Source organism: Cnephaeus nilssonii (assembly GCF_951640355.1).
Source record: "Cnephaeus nilssonii genome assembly, chromosome: 5".
Classification (NCBI taxonomy): domain Eukaryota; kingdom Metazoa; phylum Chordata; class Mammalia; order Chiroptera; family Vespertilionidae; genus Cnephaeus; species Cnephaeus nilssonii.
This window is the reverse complement of record NC_137076.1, coordinates 70491633-70515424: the sequence shown is the minus strand read 5'-3', so window position 1 is coordinate 70515424 and position 23792 is coordinate 70491633. Positions and strand designations below refer to the sequence as shown.

The window sequence follows — 23792 nt, the reverse complement described above, 5'->3', positions numbered from 1 at the left end:
ACAAAACAACAAGAAAGCCCACTGCATGGGAGAACATATTTGCCAATGTTATCTCCAATAAGGGTTTAATCTCCAAAATTTACAGAGAACTCATACAACTTAACAAAAGAAAGATAATCCAATTAAAAAATGGACAAAGGACATAAATAGACACTTTTCGAAAGAGGACATTTAGAAAGCCAAGAGACATATGAAAACATGCTCAAAGTCACTAATCATTCATGAGATGCAAACAAAACAACAATGAGGTACCACCTCCCACCTGTCAGAATGGCTATCATCAACATATCAACAAATGACAAGTGCTGGCGAGGATGTGAAGAAAAAGGAACCCTCCTTCACTGCTGGTGGGAATGCAGATGGTGCAGCCATTGTGGGAGACAGTATGGCGTTTCCCCCAAAATTTAAAAATGGAACTGCCTTTTGACCCAGTAATACCACTTCTAGGAATATATCCCAAGATACCAGAAATACCAATCAGAAAGGATATATGCACCCCTATGTTCATAGCACCACAATTTACAATAGCTAAGATTTGGAAACAGCAGATGAGTGAATTAAAAAACTGTAGTACATCTACACAATGGAATACTACGCTGCTATAAAAAAGAAGGAATTCTTACCATTTGCAGCAGCATGGATGGAACTGGAGAGCATTATGTTAAGTGAAATAAGCCAGTCAGTGAAAGAAAAGTACCACATGATCTCACTCATTTATGGATAATAAAGAACATTATAACCTGATCAACAAAAAGATAGATACAGAGGCAAAGAAGCATCGAACAGACTATCAATTACAGCGGGATGGCTGCGGGGGGTTGGGGAGAGGGTGAAAGAGATTAATTGAAGGACAGTATGCATGCATATAAGCATAACCAGTGGATGCAAGACACTGGTGGAGGGGGCATTGAGGGCATGTGCCGGGGGGTAGGGGAAGCCGGGGGAAGGTCAATGGGGATAAAATGGAGACATATGTATTACTATTTGTAATACTTTAAACAATAAAATTTTTTTTCAGGCACCAAATAAAAGATATTCAAGGTAGTGATAGAGCAACACAAGACAAATAGAATTTTTATGAATAGACTTTTTTTGGGTAAAATTGACATATAACATTATATTAGTTTCAGGAGTATAGCATAATTTGATATTTATATACCCTGTGAAATGATGACCATAATTAATCTAGTTACCCTCTATCATCATACAAAATTATCATTTTTTTTCTTGTGATGAGAACTTTTAAGATTTACTCTCTTGGAAACTTTCAAATATGCAGTACAATATTATTGACTAAAGTCACCATGCTGTACATCTCATCCTCAGAACTTAGTTATTTTATATCTGGAAGTGTGTACCTTTTGCCCTCCTTCACCCATTTTGCCCATCCCCCAACTCTCTTCCCCTCTAGCTACAAACCAATCTGTTTTCTGTATTTGTGAGTTGTTTTTTGGTGTTTTTTTTTAGATACCACTTCTAAGTGATCTGTTTGACTTATCTCACTTAGCATAATACCATCAACGTCCCTCCATATTGTTATAAGTGCAAGAGTTTTTTAAAAAAGAAAAAAAAAGAGTTCTTTTTTATGGCTTTTTTGAAAGCCCATAAAAGATTAAATTTTTATCTTAAGCAAACAAAAACTGTTCTTTTATCTGTTTGTTTCTTGGTTCTTTTGATGCATCTATGGTCCTTAATAGGAAAAAACTTCTATCCCATCTGTATGCTCTCTGGGCTGATAATGAACTCAACATACAAACAGAAAGGTGGATCATTTTAAGATAGGATATTGGAAAAATAAGCATGCAGAGAAGTTCATAAAAGGAAAGAGAAGTAGATATAGAAGTTATATATTAAAATATTAGAATGTTATTGCCTGAGTGGACCACATTGCCTGGGCAACAAAGGGTCTATTAATAGGAACTTAACCTCCAAGGTCTCCTGTCCTCATTTAAAAAACTTTGCACAATAATCTTTGCTGTCACACTCTTTATTGTTAACGTGTATTACCTTATTTTTTTTATTTCTCAACCTTTATTTTTTCTTTCGCACATCAAAATATAAACAACAAAGTTCACATTTTTGATTGAAGAAATTAGTTCAGTTTACTTTTTTGCCTCAAATACATTTTATGGGATGTATAATCACTTTTGGTTTTATTATTCAGATAATGTTTTAATTTAGTCCTTATAAAATGTCCTTAAGAAGTATCTATGGATTATCCCTGGCTTATATACATCTGCCTCAGTGAAAGTAACCTGCTAAAAACATTGGTTTAATGCTCAGTCAAAAGAAAATAACTGTTTTATGTGTTGTTGTTTTTTTAATGCACAAAATAGAAATTTTTCTTTTAAAGAAATTATACCAATCTCTCAATTATTTTAACCACTTTTAGGCGGGGAGCAGCCGATTCCTCTCTGGAATGAACACGATGGGACAGCGGATGGAGAGAAGCCTAAGATTCTACTGTATTCCCTCAACTTGCAGTTTAAGGTGACATAGCAATAAGAATATTACTCTTAGAAGGATTTTTCAAATTAATTAATGCCTGCTTTTTATAGAAAATTCATATGAGACATAAATATGCCAGATGGAGAATACCAATGAAGTATATCCACTAAAGAAAATCCTTTACAATTGACTATTATCTAGGACCTTTTCCTATTTGCATTTTTTCAGTATGCACATATTTCTGCATTTTAAAGAGCCTTGGTTATCTTTCCATGCAGAACATTTAGATCAACCTGCCAGAAATATTTTGTGCACTTGTCCAATTAACAGTAATACCTTAATAGAAACCTTAATATTTCCAATATCTAAGACAGTAAAGTTCGTAAAAATAAAATTATTCTTACCAAATACTTATTTAATTATAATGTATTTATAATTAACCCATGAACAGTCTAGATTTTTAATACAAAATACTCAAATGAAATTTAATAGCTAAAGAGAGTCCCTACTAATGAGAAATTAAAGAATGTTGGCTGTTTTATCAGTTTATTAGACATTCTATGTGTGTTTTAAAACATTCCATTTTATTTATCGTATCAAAAGTTTTCATTGGAGTGGGTGGACATTGTTGACTTAAGAGTCCTTTTTTCCTTCTAACATTTAATCTGCTAGGGTATTCAAGTCACAGCTACAACTCCATCAATGAGAGCTGTGAGATTTGAAACTGGATTGATTGAACTAGAACTTTCGAACCGACTTCAAACCAAAGCCTTACCAGGAAGCAGCAGCTATCTGAAACTATTTGGTAAATGTCAAGTAGATTTGAATCTGGCATTAGGACAAATTGTCAAACATCAGGTGAGTGCAGAATGTGTTGACATTAGAACTGTAGCCTTTACATTTTGCACATCAATTTCAACTACTTGAAATATCACTATATTTATGAAAATATTTTAAGTTGCTAAAATTTCTGATTGTAAATTCTAATGAAAATTAATTTATTAAGGTCTTTACAATTTTACCTTGGTATTTCATTGAGTATTTTGGTGGTATATTGTTATAGTTTAGTGCAAATGCAATCACGTGAAACTTAATCCAGTATCTTCACAAGTATGTGCTTATAATTTCTCTTTATTTTATTAAACATTGTTTTTATTTCAATGCTTTGTGCTAACATTGGTGAGTTCTTAAAATGTTACTAGGTTTTGCCATAACCGGTTTGGCTCAGTGGATAGAGCCGACGTCTGCGGACTGAAGGGTCAAGGGCATATACCTTGGTTTTGGGCACATCCCCAGTACGGGGTGTGCAGGAGGCAGCTGATCAATGTTTCTCTCTCATTGATGTTTCCAGCTCTCTATCCCTCTCCCTTCCTCTCTGTAAAAAAAATCAATGAAATATATTTTTAAAAAATGTTACTAAGTTTCTCAGTTGTGCTGTAATATTGGCAAGTTTTGCATACTGTAATGTTAAACATATATGTTGTAAAACATATATATGCATACACAGCAGTAAATCAGACTGTATTTTATAAAAATTAATATTCACAACTCGTAGAGTTTTTGGTGTCTTGTTTTTATTTTGCTAAAAATTATGTAGATTTTAACCTTTTCCCTTCTGTGACTTGAAGAACTGATTAAATGAATATCAGTCACACTTTCAGAATTGAGTTGCCTATATTAAAGAATATGTGAAAGGAATAAATGAACAAAAATTTCTTGTCATCTTTAGGAAAACAGTTAATTTGTTCAAATAAAAACATTTTGAGAGGAGCGAGGATCTCATTATCATGAAACATTTAATACATTGTTGTTCAGAATATGGACCTCATGCTCGATTTTGTACGAAGTTGATGTTTGACTTTCCATTTAGTTCTTAAATACCCATTCATATTTTATATTGATTTCAGGTGTTTGTGGTATAGCATAAGGTATATATTATTGGTGCATGAAATTGAGAAAAATATACTGTAGTTGTTTTGGTGCATAAAACCATTAATGATGTTAAAACTTTTAGTTTCTTTTATTAAAACACTTTCCATTATTTGATTTTATTGAACTTTTAATTTAGGTTTATGAGGAAGCTGGTTCTGATTTTCATCAAGTTGCCTATTTTAAAACCAGAATTGGATTAAGAAATGCCCTCCGAGAAGAAATCAGTGGCTCTTCAGATAGGGAAGCTGTGCTTATTACCTTGAATAGACCGATCGTGTATGCACAGCCGGTGGCCTTTGACAGAGGTGAGAGTCAGGCAAGACTTTCTTGTTGTATTTAGAACTGTTGGGAATGACATCAGATAAAAATCACTGTAGTTCACCAGTGTAAATCTAAAATGGGAGCATCCCAACAGTTTCTTGCTTATTCCCTTCAATTTTTAAAGTCATTTTACTTGTTCAAGTTATTTGCTTTCTACATGGATTGTAATGCTGAGTTTTTTAGTTTGGGTAACTAATGTACCCATTTGGTTTGGTAAGTCTTTATTTGCTTATACTCTAAACATTGATTGTGTGCTGTCTAGAAGTGGAATCTGAATATGGAAAACAGTATCCTGCCCTCCAGGAACTCTCAGCCCTGTGGGAGGAGCTAAGTAGACTCAGCAGAGTTAGAGATCCATGTTCTAGGGGGTCAGGGAGTCTCTACCTTCACCTGTGCTGCTTAGAGGAGACGCCAATTCTTCAGATTCAACTTGGAGTTAAGAGATCACCAGGGAGACTAGGAAATGAAAGCTTGTCTTATTTGCCTTTGTATCCAGTGGTCTAGATCAGTCCATGGCATATATAGCAGGAACTGAGTAAATATTTTCCAAATGAGAGAGAACCTAAATGAAGGAATATGAGCACAGAGGTCTAAGAAAATACAGCACCAAAAAAAAAGAAAGAAAGAAAGAAAGAAAGAAAGAAAGAAAGAAAGAAAGAAAGAAAGAAAGAAAAAAGAAAGAAAGAAAGAAAGAAAGAAAGAAAGAAAGAAAGAAAGAAAGAAAGAAAGAAAGAAAATACAGCACCAGCTTTCCTGAAAGAAAATAATGGAAATAAGGCTAAGCAGATAGAGTGGATCTAAATAATGCATATTGGGTAAATACGTTGGAACTGTGTTTTAAAAGTAACTAAGAACCATTTAGCAAGCTGTTTAAGATTTAAATTGGTGGTAGGTGTTGGCTGGTGATAAGATTAGTTTGTTAGAAAACTCCTTTTGGTAATGTCATGGATAACATTTTATTTTTCTAGATCCAGTGCCTATTTATTTCACTTCTCATCTTACCAGCCTCTTGTCAGCTTTCAACAACTCCTTAAAGTACTTTCTACTCCTTGTGTTCCTGACTGACATTTGCTTTTCCTTCTCCTCTGGCCCTTCCTTCTTCATCTCCTCTTTAGGCTCCCTCTATGCACTGCATTAAATAAAGGTTTTCCTTAGAATTAATTCTTGCTACACACTTAAATGTCTTTGACCTCTTCTCTAAAGCCCATCTTTTCAATGTATACTTCTAGTATTCTGCATCTCTCCTCCAGGAATTTTTTAACATTAGTAGCAGTAAGCACTGCAGGGTCAGGGCCCGTGACTACTTTTCATTTGTTCTCCCATCCCAGTGCCCGGCTTGTAACAGGCATTTCACAAACAGTTTGTTGAATTAATGAATGGACCTGGATTGTCTTCTTCCTTCTGCCATTTTTCAATTGTCTGCTTTTTGCTTCTTGGTTTCATTTGTCAAGTTGACCATATCATCTTAGATCCTTTTCAATCTTAATGCTATATTTTCTGGGAGTAATTTTTACTAATTGGTGGAATTTTTCAGCTATTGAGGTTTACTTGCCATATAGCTTTACAGTTTTTTTAAAGAAATTTTCTTTCTTCCCTGTCTAAATCACCAAAAGCTGTGTTGTTTTGGCTGAACTATAAGGCAGCCTATGACAACTGGAATGAACAACGAATGGCTTTACATAAGGACATTCACATGGCTACAAAGGAAGTAGTAGATATGCTCCCTGGAATCCAACAAACCTCTGCCCAGGCCTTCGGGACACTCTTCCTGCAGCTCACTGTGAACGATCTGGGGATTTGCCTGCCTATCACAAGTGCTGTACAGGTACGGAATTCAAGTTTTCATCTAACACTAAGAACCAGGCAACTCTACTCACCATTTCTAGGTATACAGAGTAGTATCACAATGGATTTCTTAGGAGAGCAGTTTACAACTTGAGTTTAGTAAACAGCAAGTAAGATCGAACTCCTTCAACCATTATTCATTCATCTACAGTGTACTAAAGGCGATTCTCATGAGATTTGCGCACTCTGATGTGCCTCAGCGTAGTGATGAGATTGATACCCATCTGATAACTCTTAATTTTGACCTTGACCTATAAGCAACAAGAATTTTGTCTTTATAATTTTTGGGACTAATTCTCAGGAACACACATTTGTATGCACATGTGCATGAGAAAGAAAAGGTTATGAAACCTTGTCAGACCAAGAAGTTGCAATTAAACAAATACAGAGGCCTTTATTTTACTGTTATAATTTATCTTAAATAATTTGTAAGCAGTTGTTGAATGAATTTATCTTTTAGTAAACTCTAGATTGCCCTAGCTGGTTTGGCTCAGTGGATAGAGCATCGGCCTGTAGACTGAAGGGTCCCAGGTTCAATTCTGGTCAAGGGCACATGCCGGGCTGTGGGCTCAATCTCCAGTAAGAGGCGTGCAGGAGGCAGCTGATCAACAATTCTCACTCATCATTGATGTTTCTGTCTCTCTCTCCCTCCCTTCCTCTCTGAAATCAATAAAAATATATTAAAAACAAAACAGAAACTCTGGGTTGAAGATTGACACCATGTGCTATGTTTGTGTCTCAGGAGTTGAATGGTAACCTTTAATCATGTGATGTATGGACTCAGGAGGGCCCCGCACCAACATTTGTTCTCAGAATGCAAAGAACAAACTTTTCCCACACGAAAACAGAAGCTTGAAATAGAAAAGCAGATAATTAGCCTTTTGCAAATTTAGTTTAAAACAAAAAGCACATGGAAATGCATTTCACTTAAGTAATCTGATTTTTAAAGTAGGCATCTTTCTAAGCTACTTTCCAGTGAAGCTTTCTGGGTTTCCCCCTTTATGGATTTTTGTTTCCAGGAATCTTATGAGCATTTCCAAATTTAAAGGTTGTCACCTTTTGTATTGTTTCCTCTTTAATATATTTTGCAGTCCAATCACAGCGGAGACCTGGACACTGGCTCTGCCTTGGTGCTGACTATTGAAAGCACTCTCATCACTGCTTGCTCTTCCGAGTCTCTGGTTAGTAAAGGGCATTTCAAAAACTTCTGCATCCGTTTTGCTGATGGCTTTGAAACGTCGTGGGATGACTGGAAGCCAGAAATCCGTGGGGATCTAGTAATGAATGCCTGTGAGTGTCTTTTATTTTCTGTACTAGAGGCCCCGTGCACGAATTCGTGCACGGGTGGTGTCCAACTGGCTGGCCTGGCCCCAATTGGCAGATCAGGGCTGGGCCTGTCGGGAGGAGGAGACGGCGGGAGGTTGGCCGGCAGGCCCACCCCGATCAGGGCCCTGATCAGGGCTGGGCCAGCTGGAGAGAGGCGCTGTGGGCAATTAGCCAGGGGGCCCCACCCCCGATTGGGGTGGGGGGACCAATTGGGGAAAGGCCAGTCCTGGGGAGGGGCTGTGGGTCATGGGCTGGCTGGCCCCACCACCGAATGAGGCCGGGGGAGGTTGGCCGGCTAGCCCTACCTCTGATTGGTGTAAGGGGGGCTGATTGGGGGTGGAGCTGGCTGGGTGGAGGGGCCATGGCTGATGGGGTGATGGGGGCCCATCGGGGGTGGGGCTGGCCTGGGGAAGGTCTGCAGGCAGTTGGCCGGCTGGCCCTGCCCCTGATTTGGGTGGTGGGGGCCATCTGGAGTGGGGCGGTGGGGGAGGGGCTGCAGGAGGTTAGCTGGCCAGCCCTGCCCCCTATTTGGGTAGGGGGGTGCGATCTGGTGGAGCTGGCTGGGGGGAGGGGCTTCAGGATATTGGCTGGCCAGCCCCACCTCCTATTGAGGTAGGGGGGGTGTTCAGGGGCAGGGCCGGCCTGGAGGAGGGGCTGCGGGCCAATCAGGGTGGAGAGGGCCCATTGGGGCTGGGGCCGGCCGGGAGGAGGGGATGCAGGAGGTTGGCTGCCAGCCCATCCCCTATTGGGGTAGGGGGGGTGATCAGGGGCGGGGCCGGCCAGGGGGAGGGGCTGCGGGCCGATCAGGGGGAGGTGGGCCAATCAGGGGTGGGGCTGGCAGGGGGAGGGGCCGCGGGAGGTTGGCTGGCCAGCTCCATCCCCTAATTGGGCCACTTTGCTGGCCACAGTGGGTGTCATAGCGACCAGTCGTTACAGTGTTATGATCACTGGCCTTTTATATATAGAAGAACTTGAGGGTTTCTAAAAATTAAAAGAGAAAACAAAAACAACCTACTAGTATGTCTTCGCTTATTAAAGTAAAGGATGTTCAGATATAGGAATATTATTGGACTTTGTGAAATGAGGGCTAATTCAAAATTTTGGAACATTTTTGTGAAAAACTACAACTTTTAGCAGTGTTGGTGAGTAAACCCGGTAGTCGTTCTTGTTGATGGTTTAGCATTTGAAGGTTTGCTCACTCCCTGATTTTTTCTATAATTGACTCATAAGTGACCAGATAAAGAACCTTTCTTCTGTGGAGATCTTGAAAGAAAGTATAAAATCCAGTTCATCATGTAACATAGAACAGTTGCAGATAACTAGGAGCAAGAAGACTGTCTTGATTAATGCTGACATGAATAAGTCCACACATCCAGATTTGTGGGATACAGAGCATAAATGGTGTGATTCCTTCGATTGCATAACATTCAAGGTTGGGAATAACTAAACCTATGTGTATATGCTATTTTGAAGGTTTAGGGGTTTATTTTATCCATTTTAATATTTTAAATATTATAACCATCTTAAAGCATCATTAATCTGAATAATGATGGTAAATTATATTTGAAGAATGAAAGGATGTGAACTAAAATTTCTCATCCAATCTTGTAAATCAAAATTAATGCTTGATTATTTCTCAGAAGGTGGTATGCCATTGTTTATGCAGTTTTTTCCCTCTGCAGTGGAAGAAAATCTTCTTTCCAATTCTTTTTTTTTTTTTTTAGTTTATGACTTTGTAGTTTTTACTAATAGTAAGTATCTATATAATAAAAGAGAAACTTGTAAATTGACCATACCTACACGACGCCCACCAGCCAATCAGGAGTGAGTATGCAAATTAACCCAACAAAGATGGAGGGTTAATTTGCATACACAGGCGCCAAGTGGAGAGCAGAGCAGGAGAGCTGGCGGAGAGTGGAGTGTCTTGGGGAACTTGGCTCCCCAAGCCGCCAGACGGAGAGCAGAGAGGGAGAGCTGGTGGCTTGGAGGACTTGGCAGAGCTGGAGGCCATGGGATGGAGTCAGAGCAGGAAGGGAAAACCAAGAGCGCAGGAAGCACCAGGAATACTGGGAATAGTAGTTCTGGTGGCAGCCTCAGGACCTGAAGTGGAAGCCCAGAGCTCAGGGAGCACCAGGAATGCTGGGAATCGTAGTTCTGGTTGCAGATGGATCTTCTAGGCCAGTGATGGGCAACCTTTTGAGCTTGGTGTGTCAAACTTCGCCAAAAAACTGAGCATAACTCGGGTAGTGTGTCACTTTGAGGAAAAAACTAACTCCAAGACTCTAGTCGCAAATGTTTCATCCTCAGGAGCAGCAAATGTTTCATCCTCAGCATGCGGCCACGTGTCATCAGAAATGGCTACGCGTGTCAGTGCTGACACGTGTGTCATAGGTTCGCCATTACTGTTCTAGGCACTAGAGCAAAGTGAGCCTGGAGCAAGTTACTATTGCAGTGGGGGATGGAGGGAAAGCAAAGGTGAGAGACATAAGTAAAATCAGAGTATCTAGGAAAAATTAAAGGGGAGATATCCTAAAACTTCCAGGAAATCTCCACCAATGAAGCAAAGAAAAAAGAAATGCCTCTATTATTCTGTGAGCAACAAACCAAACTGGGTTGGGGTCTCAGACAATTCGCTCATATGATTGCAAAGACAGAAAATCCCGGATTGGAGAGGGCTCCCCTGAGGGCTCCCAGATTGGAGAGGGTGCAAGTCGGGCTGAGGGGCCCCCCTCAACCCCCGTGCACGAATCTTCATGCACCGGGACCCTAGTACTTACATAAAACTAACGTAATATTTTTTTAAAAAAGAGTTAAGTATAGGGAAGAGAAATAAGAAAAGTAGGAGTATGCCTTAGGATATCTTTTTAAAAATATATATATTTATATTGATTTCAGGGAGAGAGAGAGAGAGAAACATCAATGATCAGAGAGAATCATTGATTGGCTGCCTCCTGCACACCCGCCACCGGGGATCAAGCCCACAATCTGGGCATGTGCCCTGACCTGGTATTAAACCATGACTTCCTAGTTCATAGGTCAACGCTCAACCACTGAGCCATGCTGGTTGGGCAGCTTACTGATCATTTTAAAATTCTGCCCTGGAAAAAAAATGGCCCAATTAATTTTCTCTCTAGGTGATAATGTGGTTTTATTTTTGAGAACTGCAGTAAAATTAGAATGGCCAATCTTATTTTTAGAATGTAGGAAGAGTTCAAAGGACCACATAAGTAGATAGTAAAGGTTAGACTCTTTTCATTAACATGAACTTAGGAAATTACATAAATCATGAAGTTTGAAAGATTCCAAGCTCTCTGTTAACACCTGGGTAGCATTCGCTCATGAGAGTTGAAATTGTCATTTTGGGTTCATAATAGTGGTTGGTCCAACTTGGTACTTTGTCTCTGCTGCAAAGACCACAGGAAACCTGGGTAAGAGCCTAGTTGGTTTCCTGCTCTTCACTTTCAGGATTCAGATCTGCTCTAAACATCTTCACATTCCATATTAATTCATCATGGCTCTGTATTCTATAAATTTATATAATCTTTTTTAAAAACTTTCTCCACCTGGCTTATTTCGCTTAGCATAATGCTCTCCAGTTCCATCCATGCTGTTGCAAATGGTAAAAGTTCCTTCTTTTTTATAGCAGCATAGTATAGTAGATGTACCACAGTTTTTTAATCCACTCATCTGCTGATGGGCATTTAGGCTGTTTCCAAATCTTAGCTATTGTAAATTGTGCTGCTCTGAACATAGGGGTGCATATATCTTTTCTGATTGGTGTTTCCGGTTTCTTGGGATATAGTCCTATAAGTGGTATTACTAGGTCAAATGGGAGTTCCATTTTTAACTTTTTGAGGAAACTCCATATTGTCTTCCACAGTGGCTGCACCAGTCTGCATTCCCACCAGCATGCAGGAGGGTTCCTTTTTCTCCACATCCTCCCCAACACTTGTCATTTGTTGATTTGTTGATGATAGCCATTCTGACAGGTGTGAGGTGGTACCTCATTGTTGTTTTGATTTGCATCTCTTGGATGATTAGTGACTTTGAGCATGTTTTCATATATCTCTTGGCTTTCTGAATGCCCTCTTTTGAAAAGTGTCTATATTTAGATCCTTTGCCCATTTTTTTGATTGGATCATTTATCTTCCTTTTGTTAGTTGTATGAGTTCTCTGCAAATTTTGGAGATTAAACCCTTATTGGAGATAACATTGGCAAATATGTTCTCCCATGCAGTGGACTTTCTTGTTGTTTTGTTGATGGTTCTTTTGCTGTGCAGAAGCTTTTTATTTGATGTAGTTCCATTTGTTTATTTTCTCTTTAGTCTCCATTGCCCTAGGAGCTGTGTCTGTAAAGATATTGCTACGACATACGTCTGCTATTTTGCTGCCTATGGAGTGTTGTAGGATTTTTATGGTTTCCCGTCTTACATTTAAGTCTTTTAGCCATTTTGAGTTTGTTTTTGTGTATGGTGTAAGTTGGTGATCTAGTTTCATTTTTTTGCATGTATCTGACCAAATTTCCCAGCACCATTTATTGAAGAGACTGTTTTGACTCCATTGTATGCTCTTGCCTCCTTTGTCAAATATTAATTGAGCATAATGGCTTGGGTCAGTTTCTGGGTTCTCTGTTCTGTTCCATTGGTCTATATGTCTGTTCTTGTGCCAGTACCAGGCAGTTTTGAGAACGGTGGCTTGGTAATATGGCTTGATAACTGGTATTGTGATCCCTCTAATTTTATTCTTTTTTCTCAGGATTGCTGTGGCTATTCGGTGTCTTTTTTTTATTCCAGATGAATTTTTGGAGAGTTTGTTTTAAATCTTTGAAATACGCAGTTGGTATTTTAATGGGGATTGCATTGAATCTATAGATTGCTTTAGATAGTATGGACATTTTAATGATGTTGATTCTACCAATCCATGAACATGGTATGTTCTTGCATTTGTTTATGTCTTCCTCTATCTCTTTTTTCAATGTCCTGTAGTTTTGCGAGTACAGGGCTTTTACGTCCTTAGTGAAGTTTATTCCCAGGTATCTTAATTTTTTTGGTGCAATGGTAAATGGGATTTTTTTTTGATTTTTTTTTTGCTTCTCTTTCTGTGAGTTCATTATTAGTGTATAAAAAGGCCATAGATTTCTGGGGGTTAATTTTGTATCCTGCTACATTGCCAAATTGATTTATTAGGTCCAGTAGTTTTTTGATGGAGTCTTTGAGGTTTTCTATGTATAGTATCACGTAATCTGTGAATAAGAACAGTTTTACTTCTTCTTTTCCAATTTGGATGTGTTTTATTTCTTCATCTTGTCTGATGGCTATGGCTAGCACTTCCAGTACTATATCAAACAGGAGTGGTGAAAGTGGGCATCCCTGTCTTGTTCCCGTTCTTAGGGGAAATGAGTTTATTAGCTTTTGTCCATTGAGTATGATGTTGGCTGTAGGTTTGTCATATAAGGCTTTTATTATGTTGAGGTATGATCCCTCTATTCCCACTTTGCTGAGAGTTTTTATCAAGGAAGGGTGTTAGATTTTTGTCAAATGCTTTTTCTGCATCGATTTATATGATGATGTGATTTTTGTCTCTCAGTTTGTTTATGTGAAGTATCACATTTATTGATTTGCAGATATTGTACCATCCTTGCATCCCCGGAATAAATCCCACTTGGTCATGATGTATGATCTTTCTAATGTAATGCTGAATCTGATTTGCTAGAATTTTGTTGAGGATTTTAGCATCTATTTTCATCAAGGATATTGGCCTGTAGTTCTCTTTTTTTGTGGTGTCTTTATCTGGTTTTGGGATTAGGGTAATATTGGCTTCATAGAAAGAGCTTGGAAGTGTGCCTTCCTCTTAAATTTTTTGGAATAGTCTGAGGAGGATAGGTTTTAGTTCTTTTTTGAATGCTTGGTAGAACTCCCCTGTAAAGCTGTCTGGACCAGGGCTTTTGTTTCCTGGCAGATTTTTTTACCGCTGCTTCAATTTTTTGGTATTTATCGGCCTGTTCAGGTTTTTTATTCTTCTTGATTGAGTTTTGGGAGCTTGTATTTTTCTAAGAATATGTCCATTTCATCTAGGTTTTCTGTTTTGTTGGAATAGAGTTGTTCATAGTATTTTTTCATAATCGTTTGTGAAACAATTATTACACAATCATGGGAACGGTTGTTACTTAGCCACTTTCATTTCTGATTTTGTTTATTTGGGTCCTCTCTCTTTGCTGCTTTGGTGAGCCTGGCTAGAGGTTCATCAATCTTGTTTGTCCTTTCAAAGAACCAACTCTTGGTTTTGTTGATCTTATGTATTGTTCTTTTGGTTTCTATGTCATTTCTCTCTGCTCTCATCTTTATTATTTCCTTCCTTCTGCTTATGTTGGGCTTTTCTTGTTGCTCTCTTTCTAACTCTTTGAGTTGTAGGGTTAGATAATTTATTACCATCTTTTCTTGTTTTTTGAGATAGGCCTGCAGAGCTATGAACTTCCCTCTCAAGACTGCTTTCACTGAGTCCCATAGATTTTGGATTGTTGTGTTTTCATTGTCATTTGTTGCTATGATGCTTTTTATTTCTTCTTTGATCTCTTTGGTAACCCAATCATTGTTTAATAGCATGCTATTTAACCTCCAGGTGTTTGATTTTTGTTTTTATTGTAGTTGATTTCTAGTTTTATGCCATTGTGATCTGAGAAGATGCTTGATATGATTTCTGTCTTCTTATATTTGAAGAGACTTTGCATGGTCTATCTTTGAAAATGACCCATGTGCACTTGAGAAGTATATATATTCTTTGGCTTTGGGGTGGAATATTCTGAAGATGCCAATTAATTCCACCTGATCTAGTGAGTCATTTAGGATTGATGTTTCTTTGCTGATTTTTTTGTTTAGAGGATTTGACCAGTGGTGTTAGTGGGGTAATCAAGTTCACTACTATGACTGTATTGCTGTCAGTCTCTCCCTTGATATCCTCCAGAAGTTTTTTTTTATGTATTTGGGTGCTCCTGTATTGGGTGCATATATGTTTACCAGAGCTATATTGTCTTGTTGAATTGCTCCCTTTAGTATTATGAAGTGGCCTTCCTTATCTCTTGTTATGGCCTTCACTTTAAGGTCTAATTTGTCAGATATAAGTATTGCTACCCCAGCTTTTTTTTCATTTCCATTCTCCTGAAAAATCTTTTTCCATTCCTTCACCATTAGTCTGTGTGAGTCCTTTGTTCTAAGGTGGGTTTCCTGTAGACAGTAGATATATGGGTCATGTTTTCTTATCCACTCAGCTACCCTGTGTCTTATTTTTATTTTTTACTTACTAGTTTTTGCTTTCACTTGACCTCTTATGTTAGTCAAATTTTAAAGGGTTTCCTTTTCATTATGGCATTCTTAGATTTGAAAGGGTAATCTAGGTTTCTTTTGCTCTGAATTATGACCTTGACTGTAAGGTGCATTGGGTGATCTCTTACCCTGAAACAAGATCTAATTATTTCTTGTTTTTATCATTATGTGTGAGGCACAGGTAACATATGGTTGAAAAATGTAATTATATTTTAAAGTCCTTGGCGCTATCTTAAAAATGAAAACTACCTAATAAAATTTGTCACTTAACAAATAGACCCTTTCTCACCAAGTAAGTTGTAATTTTCCTACAACTCAGATTTGGGTAACATTTGACTACCAGTTTAAGATACAGAGTGAATTGCAAAAGGACATTTCATTTAAAATGGATGTATATACTGTTAGGTTTAGATTAAAATTTGGTTTCCATTAAGGCTTACTGAAAAATGATTTTGATTCTGTCTTTAGACTTTACTTTGTTTAAAAGTTGTTTCAAGGATACTATATCCCTTACTGTTTAAAATTGCCGATTTAGTTCATCTCTTTTTTGAAGCTGACATTATCAATTAATGCTAAGTGGTAGTAACTGTTTCAGAGTTCAAGTCAGATATGTTCCAGGGTAGGTCTATTACCATGTGAGTTTGACATCATAAGGAAAAGACAAAGCTGATAGTCATGTCTGTGACCTAAAGTGGCAGTTCTTAGTTGTCATTTTTTAAACCATTTGCATTCTTAAAGTGCCATTCACTCCTGATGGCACAGATTGTCATAGCACCCAGAAACCAGAGCTTCAGAGTCATCCAGGTGTTGTCACTCAGATAAGGAAATCACACACAACTGCAGCTGAATTCTTAAAATTATAGAATAAAATACTTTGAGATATGTCATAGATACTACGCGTCATTTGAGGCAGACTTTTCATTCTACAGATTAGAAATGGAAACCTTGAGAAGCTGGTGATTCTGTTCATATGTAGGTGATGCTCTTTGGGTGAAAAATTGGAATGCAATATTTTATCAAAAACATAATTTCGTTGCTCTTTTTGGTGTGCTCTTTGTGCAGGTGTGGTTCCTGATGGCACCTATGAGGTGTGTTCCCGGACTACAGGACAGGCAGCTGCTGGTAGGTTCACATTTGGAATTACTTTTACTACATGTGTCAGGGAGAATCCTGCCTTTATCTTTATGTACTTTCAGCCTTTATATTAATGTGAGAGTATCTTTTAACTAAACTTACTCTGGTCAAGGGGACACTTTGGAGAAAGAGGGAGCAGAAAACCCTGGGAAACTAGATAGGAGGTAATTACAGAAGGAATTAGTTGTCTTAACTAAGATGATAGCCTGTGTAAATTTTTATTATTTTGCTTGGTATAAATTAGAGTAAGCTAAAGGGAGATATCTGTAGAAGGGCTCTTAACTGTTGAGAGGGTGGGAGCTGTTGAGGTCAGTACATTTCTTTCCCTCCTTACTGTTCCTCTTGTCCTCCCCAAACCTAGCCTCAGGGCTCATCCTGAGTAATTGTCCTAGAGAGCCAGCAAGGCGATGGGCCCCACTGACAGAGGACTGACAGGTCAGGACATTTCCAGAGTAACGTTAGAAGGAAAGGTGATGACTGAGGTTAACATACATGTGGAGAGAAAGGTCACACTAAAGTCTTTGTTAGGGCTATTGTTTATAAGTGTCAGCAAGCCACTCAAGCTAACTTAACCCAAAGGGGGACCAATAGCAGGATATTTTCAGACCACAGTTAAACTTGGGACTGGCTGTCTGGGTGAAGAGAAGGAGCCAGATCAGTTGAGGGGCGCTGGGAACAAGGTCCATGTCAGTAGGACTCCAGCTCTCGTCTTCATCACGTCTTCTCCACATCTTCTCCACGGGTGCTTTGTTTTCTCACTGAGGACCCTTCTGACGTGGCGGGAAGCAAGGCTGCCAGCAGCTCAGGAGCCGGGGCCCTCATCAACAGGGAAGGACCGATCTCACTAATCTGGGGGAGGATTCTTATTTTTCCAACACTGCCCCTCACCCAGTCTAATCATCTAATTAATACTGGCTAGTGAGGGAGGGCCATGCCTGTTCTTACTGTAGCATGTGAAGGGACTGAAGTGAGGGGGAATCCACAGTCCCCAGGAGCAGGTGCTGCACCGAGGAGACATGTGCACACTGGACAGTTGGGGACTCGGTGCCATGGGCCGTGTTCTGACGGACATTGGTGTTCCATAGGCCATCATCCACTTTATTCCTGAAATATTTAAGTAGCTACACTCAAGACTGCCCAGAAATGTCACTTCTGTATTCCCACAGAGAGCAGTAGTGCCGGGACCTGGACACTGAATGTGCTGTGGAAAATGTGTGGCATTGATGTGCATATGGACCCGAACATTGGCAAAAGGCTGAACGCTCTGGGCAACACTCTGACCACACTGACTGGGGAGGAGGTCATAGATGACATGGCTGATCTGACCTCCATGAACATCGGTGACCTGTCAGACGAGGACGAAGTGGACACTATGTCTCCCACTGTCCACACTGTACGTACACTCACTGCAGGACGTTTCCCAACTGGCTCTTACCATGAGATGGGCTATTACTAATTCGGTGTTACTTATTATATTGTGATTTCTAATTGTGCAGGAAGGAAGGGACTGGTGGTTCCTGTGTCTACATTTCATAACATTGTTTTTAATGTCATAATAATGTCTTTTAATTGATTCATTGTTCCATAATAATGTCTGTCAACCAACTTGTGCCTTAACCGACAGATGACATACTAACATTGAAAGTGCAACGGATCCATAGGGACAGAATGTAAATCAGTGGTTTCTTCAAGCTGGGAGCCTCTGGGGGCTCCTGAGGGGACTGGGAGATACTGCTGATGGTTACAAGGTTCCGTATGGGGGGTAGTGAAAATATTCTGATAGATTGTGGTGATGAGCATAACTTTGTAAATATATTAAATACCACTGAATTGTACAATTGAAATGGGTGTAATTTATGCATGTAAATTATAGCTAAATAAAGATGTTAAAAAAATGAAGCTCAAAAGCAAAGTATATACATGCACACAAAATATATATAATTAGAAATAGCATTTCCATCTCTACTGTACATTTTATAGTATCAAATTATTTGATAGTTAAAAAGAAAGTCTCTGCTTTCATTCTGGTATTGATTAAAATATTTTTAAACTATCTTTTAACCATTGTATCATGAAATACTTTTGTTTTTGGAAAGACATTTTTTAAAAAAATTGATGTTACTGTTTATTGTTTAGAGTTCAGATGGAAGTTCAGTAAGTGGAGATGGCCACAAGCTCACCTTTGGGCAGCGACTTGTAAACCACCTGCTAGGCCTGACGCCCCCACACCAGCGCTATTCTGTTCCTGCAGAGTATTTGTGTGAGCCAGAGCTGGGGGGCTCCCCACAGTCAGGCCAGGCCCATTTGAAAGTGTGCAGAGCTCACTCATGGGGAAATGTAGGTGGTAACTAAATAGATTTCTGTGAAAACGAAGGGATATCAATCACTGGAGAATTCCAATCATCATGCTTAATGTAGATGCCTTTGATTTTTGCATGCTTCTTTGATTTGTGTCATTTTTGTGATAGTGTAGATTTGCTGTGTGACCACTGGGTGGTACTAACATTTGTGCTTTGATTTTTTCAGGAAGCTGTAGAATATCGAAGACAAGGAGCATCTTGTAGCCAGCCAGGAGATCTGAGAGGCAGAAAAATGATGAAGCGAATAGTTGATATCAGAGAGCTGAATGAACAAGCCAAAGTCATAGACGATCTTAAGTATGTACCATGCTTTTTCACTTAATACAGTCCTCCCTAATGATAGAATCATCAAATTTTAAATGTGGGGAGAGATTGTGTGGACCAATACAACTCTTTTAGTTTATAAATGAGATGAGCAAGGCCAGGGAAGTGTGGCAGTTTGCCTGAGATCCTGCATCCATTAGTGATCAAGTTAGGCCTGAAAACCTTGTCTGGTGCTCGTCACGGGTCCTCATTTCTGAGCAGTTTATGACTGACTTCATATCACACATATGTATCTCTACATGTACATGTACACTTACACGTATCTTCACATGCCTATATAAATATATGCATTAGTATTTCAGAAATTCACATTTTTGAAAGGGGAAACAAATTGAGCATTTGACATGTTATCTCAGTTTAATCTCCACTGCATTTCTTGAGGTTAGATGGCATTATCTAAACTTTCTAGTTGAGAAAGCAGGCTAGGGGGAGATAAGAATTAGAATTTGAACTTGTGTGGTCTGAACTCAAAAGTGCATGCTCGTTTTGCCTGCCTACACTAGTGTTTCTCTAGGACTGAGGTGGGTGTGGGGTAAGTCAAGAGTAGGGAGTACATGTAGTAATTTATTTTCTGTAGCTGTGGCCTGCTGGATGGTACTAATACTTCCTCTATGAGACTTTTCTTCTTGGAAAACTTTGACATTTTTGTTTTCCCAGAGGTGATACTCATGCCTCATCTTTTCTAATCTTTGTACACCTGTAGCTGTGTTGTTGTTTTTTTGTATTGAAGGACTTTACACAAATATATGCATTTTTGTACAGTGAAAGGTATTACCTAAGAACTTGTATGCCAGTTAGTTATAATACAGTGATTCACATTTTCCTGTTGACTCACATTATAGTTTGAGTTTTGTTCTCGGGGGAGAAAATGACTTGAAGCAAATACATACTTCCTCCCCTAAAATCTTACTTGAGGCTTAAATTATAGGTAGAATTTTACATACAGGCATTCTTCTGCAGAGTGGATCCACAGCTTTTGTAAGATGGTCAAAGAAACTCTTGATACAGAAATGAGTAAGACCATTTCCTAACACATCAGATGAACTTTGTTATAGTTTGCCTGGTATGAGTGTTAACTTCATGGGGGATTTTGGCTTGTTCATACATAATCTTTGATATGCTGAAAAGTGAAAGAATGAAAAAGGAGCACGTGAAAATCATCTTACTTTGTAACTTCTTTACATTCATTGCCATATTTGTTTTGCATCCAGAAAATTAGGTGCAAGTGAAGGAACCATAAACCAAGAAATTCAACGTTACCAACAGTTAGAATCTGTTGCTGTGAATGACATTCGAAGAGATGTTCGTAAAAAGTTACGGAGGTCCAGTATGCGAGTGAGTCAGAATTTACCAAGAATTTTATTAAAGTAGACATTTTCTTTTTAATTTAGGAAACTTTCTGATGAGACTTTTGTTGTTCTCTTTCTTCCTCCATTGCTGGTTTGTACACCTCCCAACTACTCTGTAGCAGGCACTGTTTATAGCACTTTATGTTTAACAACCCATTAAATCCTTACAACCACCCTAGGAGGAGCTTGGTAGCATTTTCCCCATTTTAAAGATGAGGAAACTGAGATAGAGAGAGGTCAAGTAATTGACCAAGGTCATACACCAGCAATCCCCATGGAGCAAGAATCAAACCCAACAGTGGGACTCTGCAGTCTGTACCCTTAGTCACCATATTCTGTCTGCCTTTCTTGAAGTAAACTTTCTCTTTAATCTCCACTTCAAATGTGAAGTCTTTGAGATGGCCATTCTACCACATCTCATTCCCCACAGCTGACTTTATCATTTGCTTGTATAGTTGCCCTTATTAGAGTTTGAGTTGCTTAAAGAACAAGTTATTTATCTTTGAAACCACTACTTACATTTTCTGGGATTTAGTTCAATTGTTGAATAATTGAAACAAATGTATAGGTATGCTGTACACATATAATAGGAAATAATTCTAAAACTTATTCAAATGGAGATAGGTTGCTTTGGGTCAAGTTGGTCTGGTTAATGGAAAATTTACTTCTTAAAAAAAGATAAATGGGTTCTTAACCATTTTTTTTTTAAATGAATAGCAGAACCCTCCTTTTTTTTTTTTTTTTTTTTTTTTACCAGAATAAGGTTTTGGATGGCACCCCACTACATACAAAGAGATTAAATCAGAGTTGCTGGCTCAGAGGAAGGGGGAAAGGCACAAAGATCCATCATTTATTGGCTTGAACTTTCTTCCCTTGATCAACCCCAGGGTTCCAGGCAACCTAGTTTGAATACTGTTCTAAATTATTGATTTAAATTAAAGATAAAATCCAATTTGAGTTATATTCATCACTGGTTTCTGTGACTAATAAATGGGTAGTGATAATCTATAATGTATAATTCTGTATTTAAAATTTTTGCTGCTATGTACCTAATAATCATACAATATAATTAAAATAATGCTTGCGTAGTATTTATAAGGTAGCTTATACTTGTTAATTGAAAATAAATCTAGGTAGAGAGGATTAGGGAAATAAATGAAACGTGTGTGAACATCTGTCTCCCTTGGCATTTCCCCCTCACTTCCCAGCGAGTCCTCTTGCATTGCACATTGCTGTATAGGAATCCTTTTCATATCTAGCCCCTATCACTCATTGGGAGAAGAGGGATTTGGAGGCCAGGAGATTGTTCAAATCACCACTTCGTTTCCTTTGCCATAGTGCAGAATGGTCTCGCAGGAGCCCTTGGGTGGTACTTGAGATGAATGGTGTTCTTTTCCTCTTTCCTTGTAATCCTCATTTCCTTTTTTTCTTTCCTTTTTAATTGTTTCCTTTCTTCTCACTCTGTTTCTGTACCCCTCACCCCCTCTCCCAATCATTTTCTTTTTTCTCTCAGGCCATCTGGGGCTAATATTTCCTAGCTCTCCTAGTGGAAATGAGGACTAAAGTAGCTGCCTCATGCTCTGCTTTGATTCATCTACATTGTTAAGTGACATTTAAAGTCACTTGTCATTGACCTGGGGATACAGCTAACTGGTTTATAATAGTTTATAGTCACCCTTTTTTCTCTCCCATTTCATTAGGCTGCTTCCCTGAAGGATAAGTGGGGGTTGGGTTACAAACCGAGTTACAACCGATCAAAGAGCATTTCAGCTTCTGGAAGACCACCTCTTAAGCGAATGGAAAGGACAAGGTAATGTCTATTCCAGCCAACAAACCAAGTAGTAACTTCTGACTCCTTTGCCAAGGTCCATTACTTATCTACTGTGTTCTAATTGTGGGAATTACAAAATTATGATAGCAAAACTGGACATAATTAGTCAAATACCAGTAATACTGGATACTGTCAAACTAAGAAGTTTATTTAAGGAATTTCCCTATCACATTTGTGCCACAACCGCGGTGTGCTTTCCAGGAATGAAGTCCATTGCTTTTTAGACAAGTATACGTGTAAACTTACAGACTACCCAAAGAAGTGAAAACGTGCCCATTAGTAGCTGCTGCTCTGAGTTTGTCATTTTAGAAAATGTTTGAGTTCATACACATTTAGCATATGAAAGAATGGAAATTTTTACATATTGAAGAAAAATACTGTTTTACTAGTAAATGAGTACTATAAAGTACAAATTTTAAATTCTTTTCTATATGGTTTAGTTTTAGAAAATCTGTGTCAACAAAACATAGACTTTTTTTTATGGGATGCTAATGGTTAAGAAATGCAATATCAAAAGTTGAATCCTTGGGTAAGGTAAATATTTAGAAATAGAACATAATGTTATTAATCAGACTTTTATAAAATCCAGTTTGGTTTTTTTTAAAACAGAATGTTAATGTTTTATAACTTTCTATTTCACATACAGTTCTCGAGTAGGAGAGACTGAGGAGCTTCCGGAAATCCGTGTGGATGCAGCATCTCCTGGGCCCAGAGTAACCTTCAATATCCAAGACACAGTAAGAGAGGCATTCCTGGTTAGATACACAGTGCTGATAATTACAAAACTATAGTAGCCAGACAGTTTTAAAATGCTGATTCCTACCTCTGACTGTTGAAGCGACTGTACATTACCAAACAGCAGGGCACTGCCCGGTGTAGTGTTTTGCATGTAGAATAAAGATCCCAGCTGCTTGCTCTTAGGTAGAAATGTTGAATAGTTTTTCTTTCAATTGCAAATCCGTACTAAACTAGGTCTTATACACAAATGTAAATGTGGAATGTTTATACTTTATGTATTTTATTATTTATGTATTTAAGTGTATATAGAGAGATAAAGCAGAAACCAGAAATGAAAAAGTCAGCTTCAAAGTAATATTCTAATTTTATAGCATATTAAAAATGTTTGTTTTGTTTTTTGTATATTTGTTTACTTTTAAACCATTGTTTTTTATTTTGTGTGAGTTTTTATACATTTCTTATTATTTTAAGTTGAAAAAAACAGTATGGGGAAGCACACCGCAGTCCAGCCCTCCCGGGGAAGGGTATTTTCAGGTACTTCTTAAGAACAACATAAATTCTGCTTTAAATGAATTAACCACCTGAAAATCTGCTTTCAAAATTCCTACCTCTCATTCCATACTAAACTCAGACCTCAGAAATATTTTACATAAAGGTTTAAGATTGTTTAAGTTAATAAGCTCTTGCATAAATATATTTTAGTTTTATACTTTATAGTTTAACATTAATTATTTAATTTTCAAAATTAAAAGGCTAAATCAACTTACCGAATCAACTCAACCAAATTGTAAACCAAAAAATGCAATTTTATTACAGTTATTTGCAAATCCCCAAGTGAATCTCCTTTTCCCACATTCAACTACAA

General features: G+C 38.3%; 1 protein-coding gene across 3 annotated transcripts in view; it reads left to right on the top strand.

The window, feature by feature from the left end:
• The window catches only part of BLTP1 (bridge-like lipid transfer protein family member 1), a 175578-nt gene that overhangs the window by 117429 nt on the left and 34357 nt on the right, over window positions 1-23792 (top strand). For 2 of the 3 annotated variants that reach the window (XM_079771203.1, XM_079771202.1), the window contains exons 54-66: window positions 2393-2490; window positions 3121-3306; window positions 4517-4685; window positions 6315-6526; window positions 7638-7836; window positions 16254-16313; window positions 17492-17718; window positions 18462-18662; window positions 18852-18982; window positions 20221-20344; window positions 22059-22168; window positions 22836-22926; window positions 23399-23461. In XM_079771203.1, the coding sequence (XP_079627329.1) occupies window positions 2393-2490; window positions 3121-3306; window positions 4517-4685; window positions 6315-6526; window positions 7638-7836; window positions 16254-16313; window positions 17492-17718; window positions 18462-18662; window positions 18852-18982; window positions 20221-20344; window positions 22059-22168; window positions 22836-22926; window positions 23399-23461 (1871 nt within the window). The remainder of the gene's footprint in view (window positions 1-2392; window positions 2491-3120; window positions 3307-4516; window positions 4686-6314; window positions 6527-7637; window positions 7837-16253; window positions 16314-17491; window positions 17719-18461; window positions 18663-18851; window positions 18983-20220; window positions 20345-22058; window positions 22169-22835; window positions 22927-23398; window positions 23462-23792) is intronic. The other variant, XM_079771204.1, reaches the window with a different exon arrangement.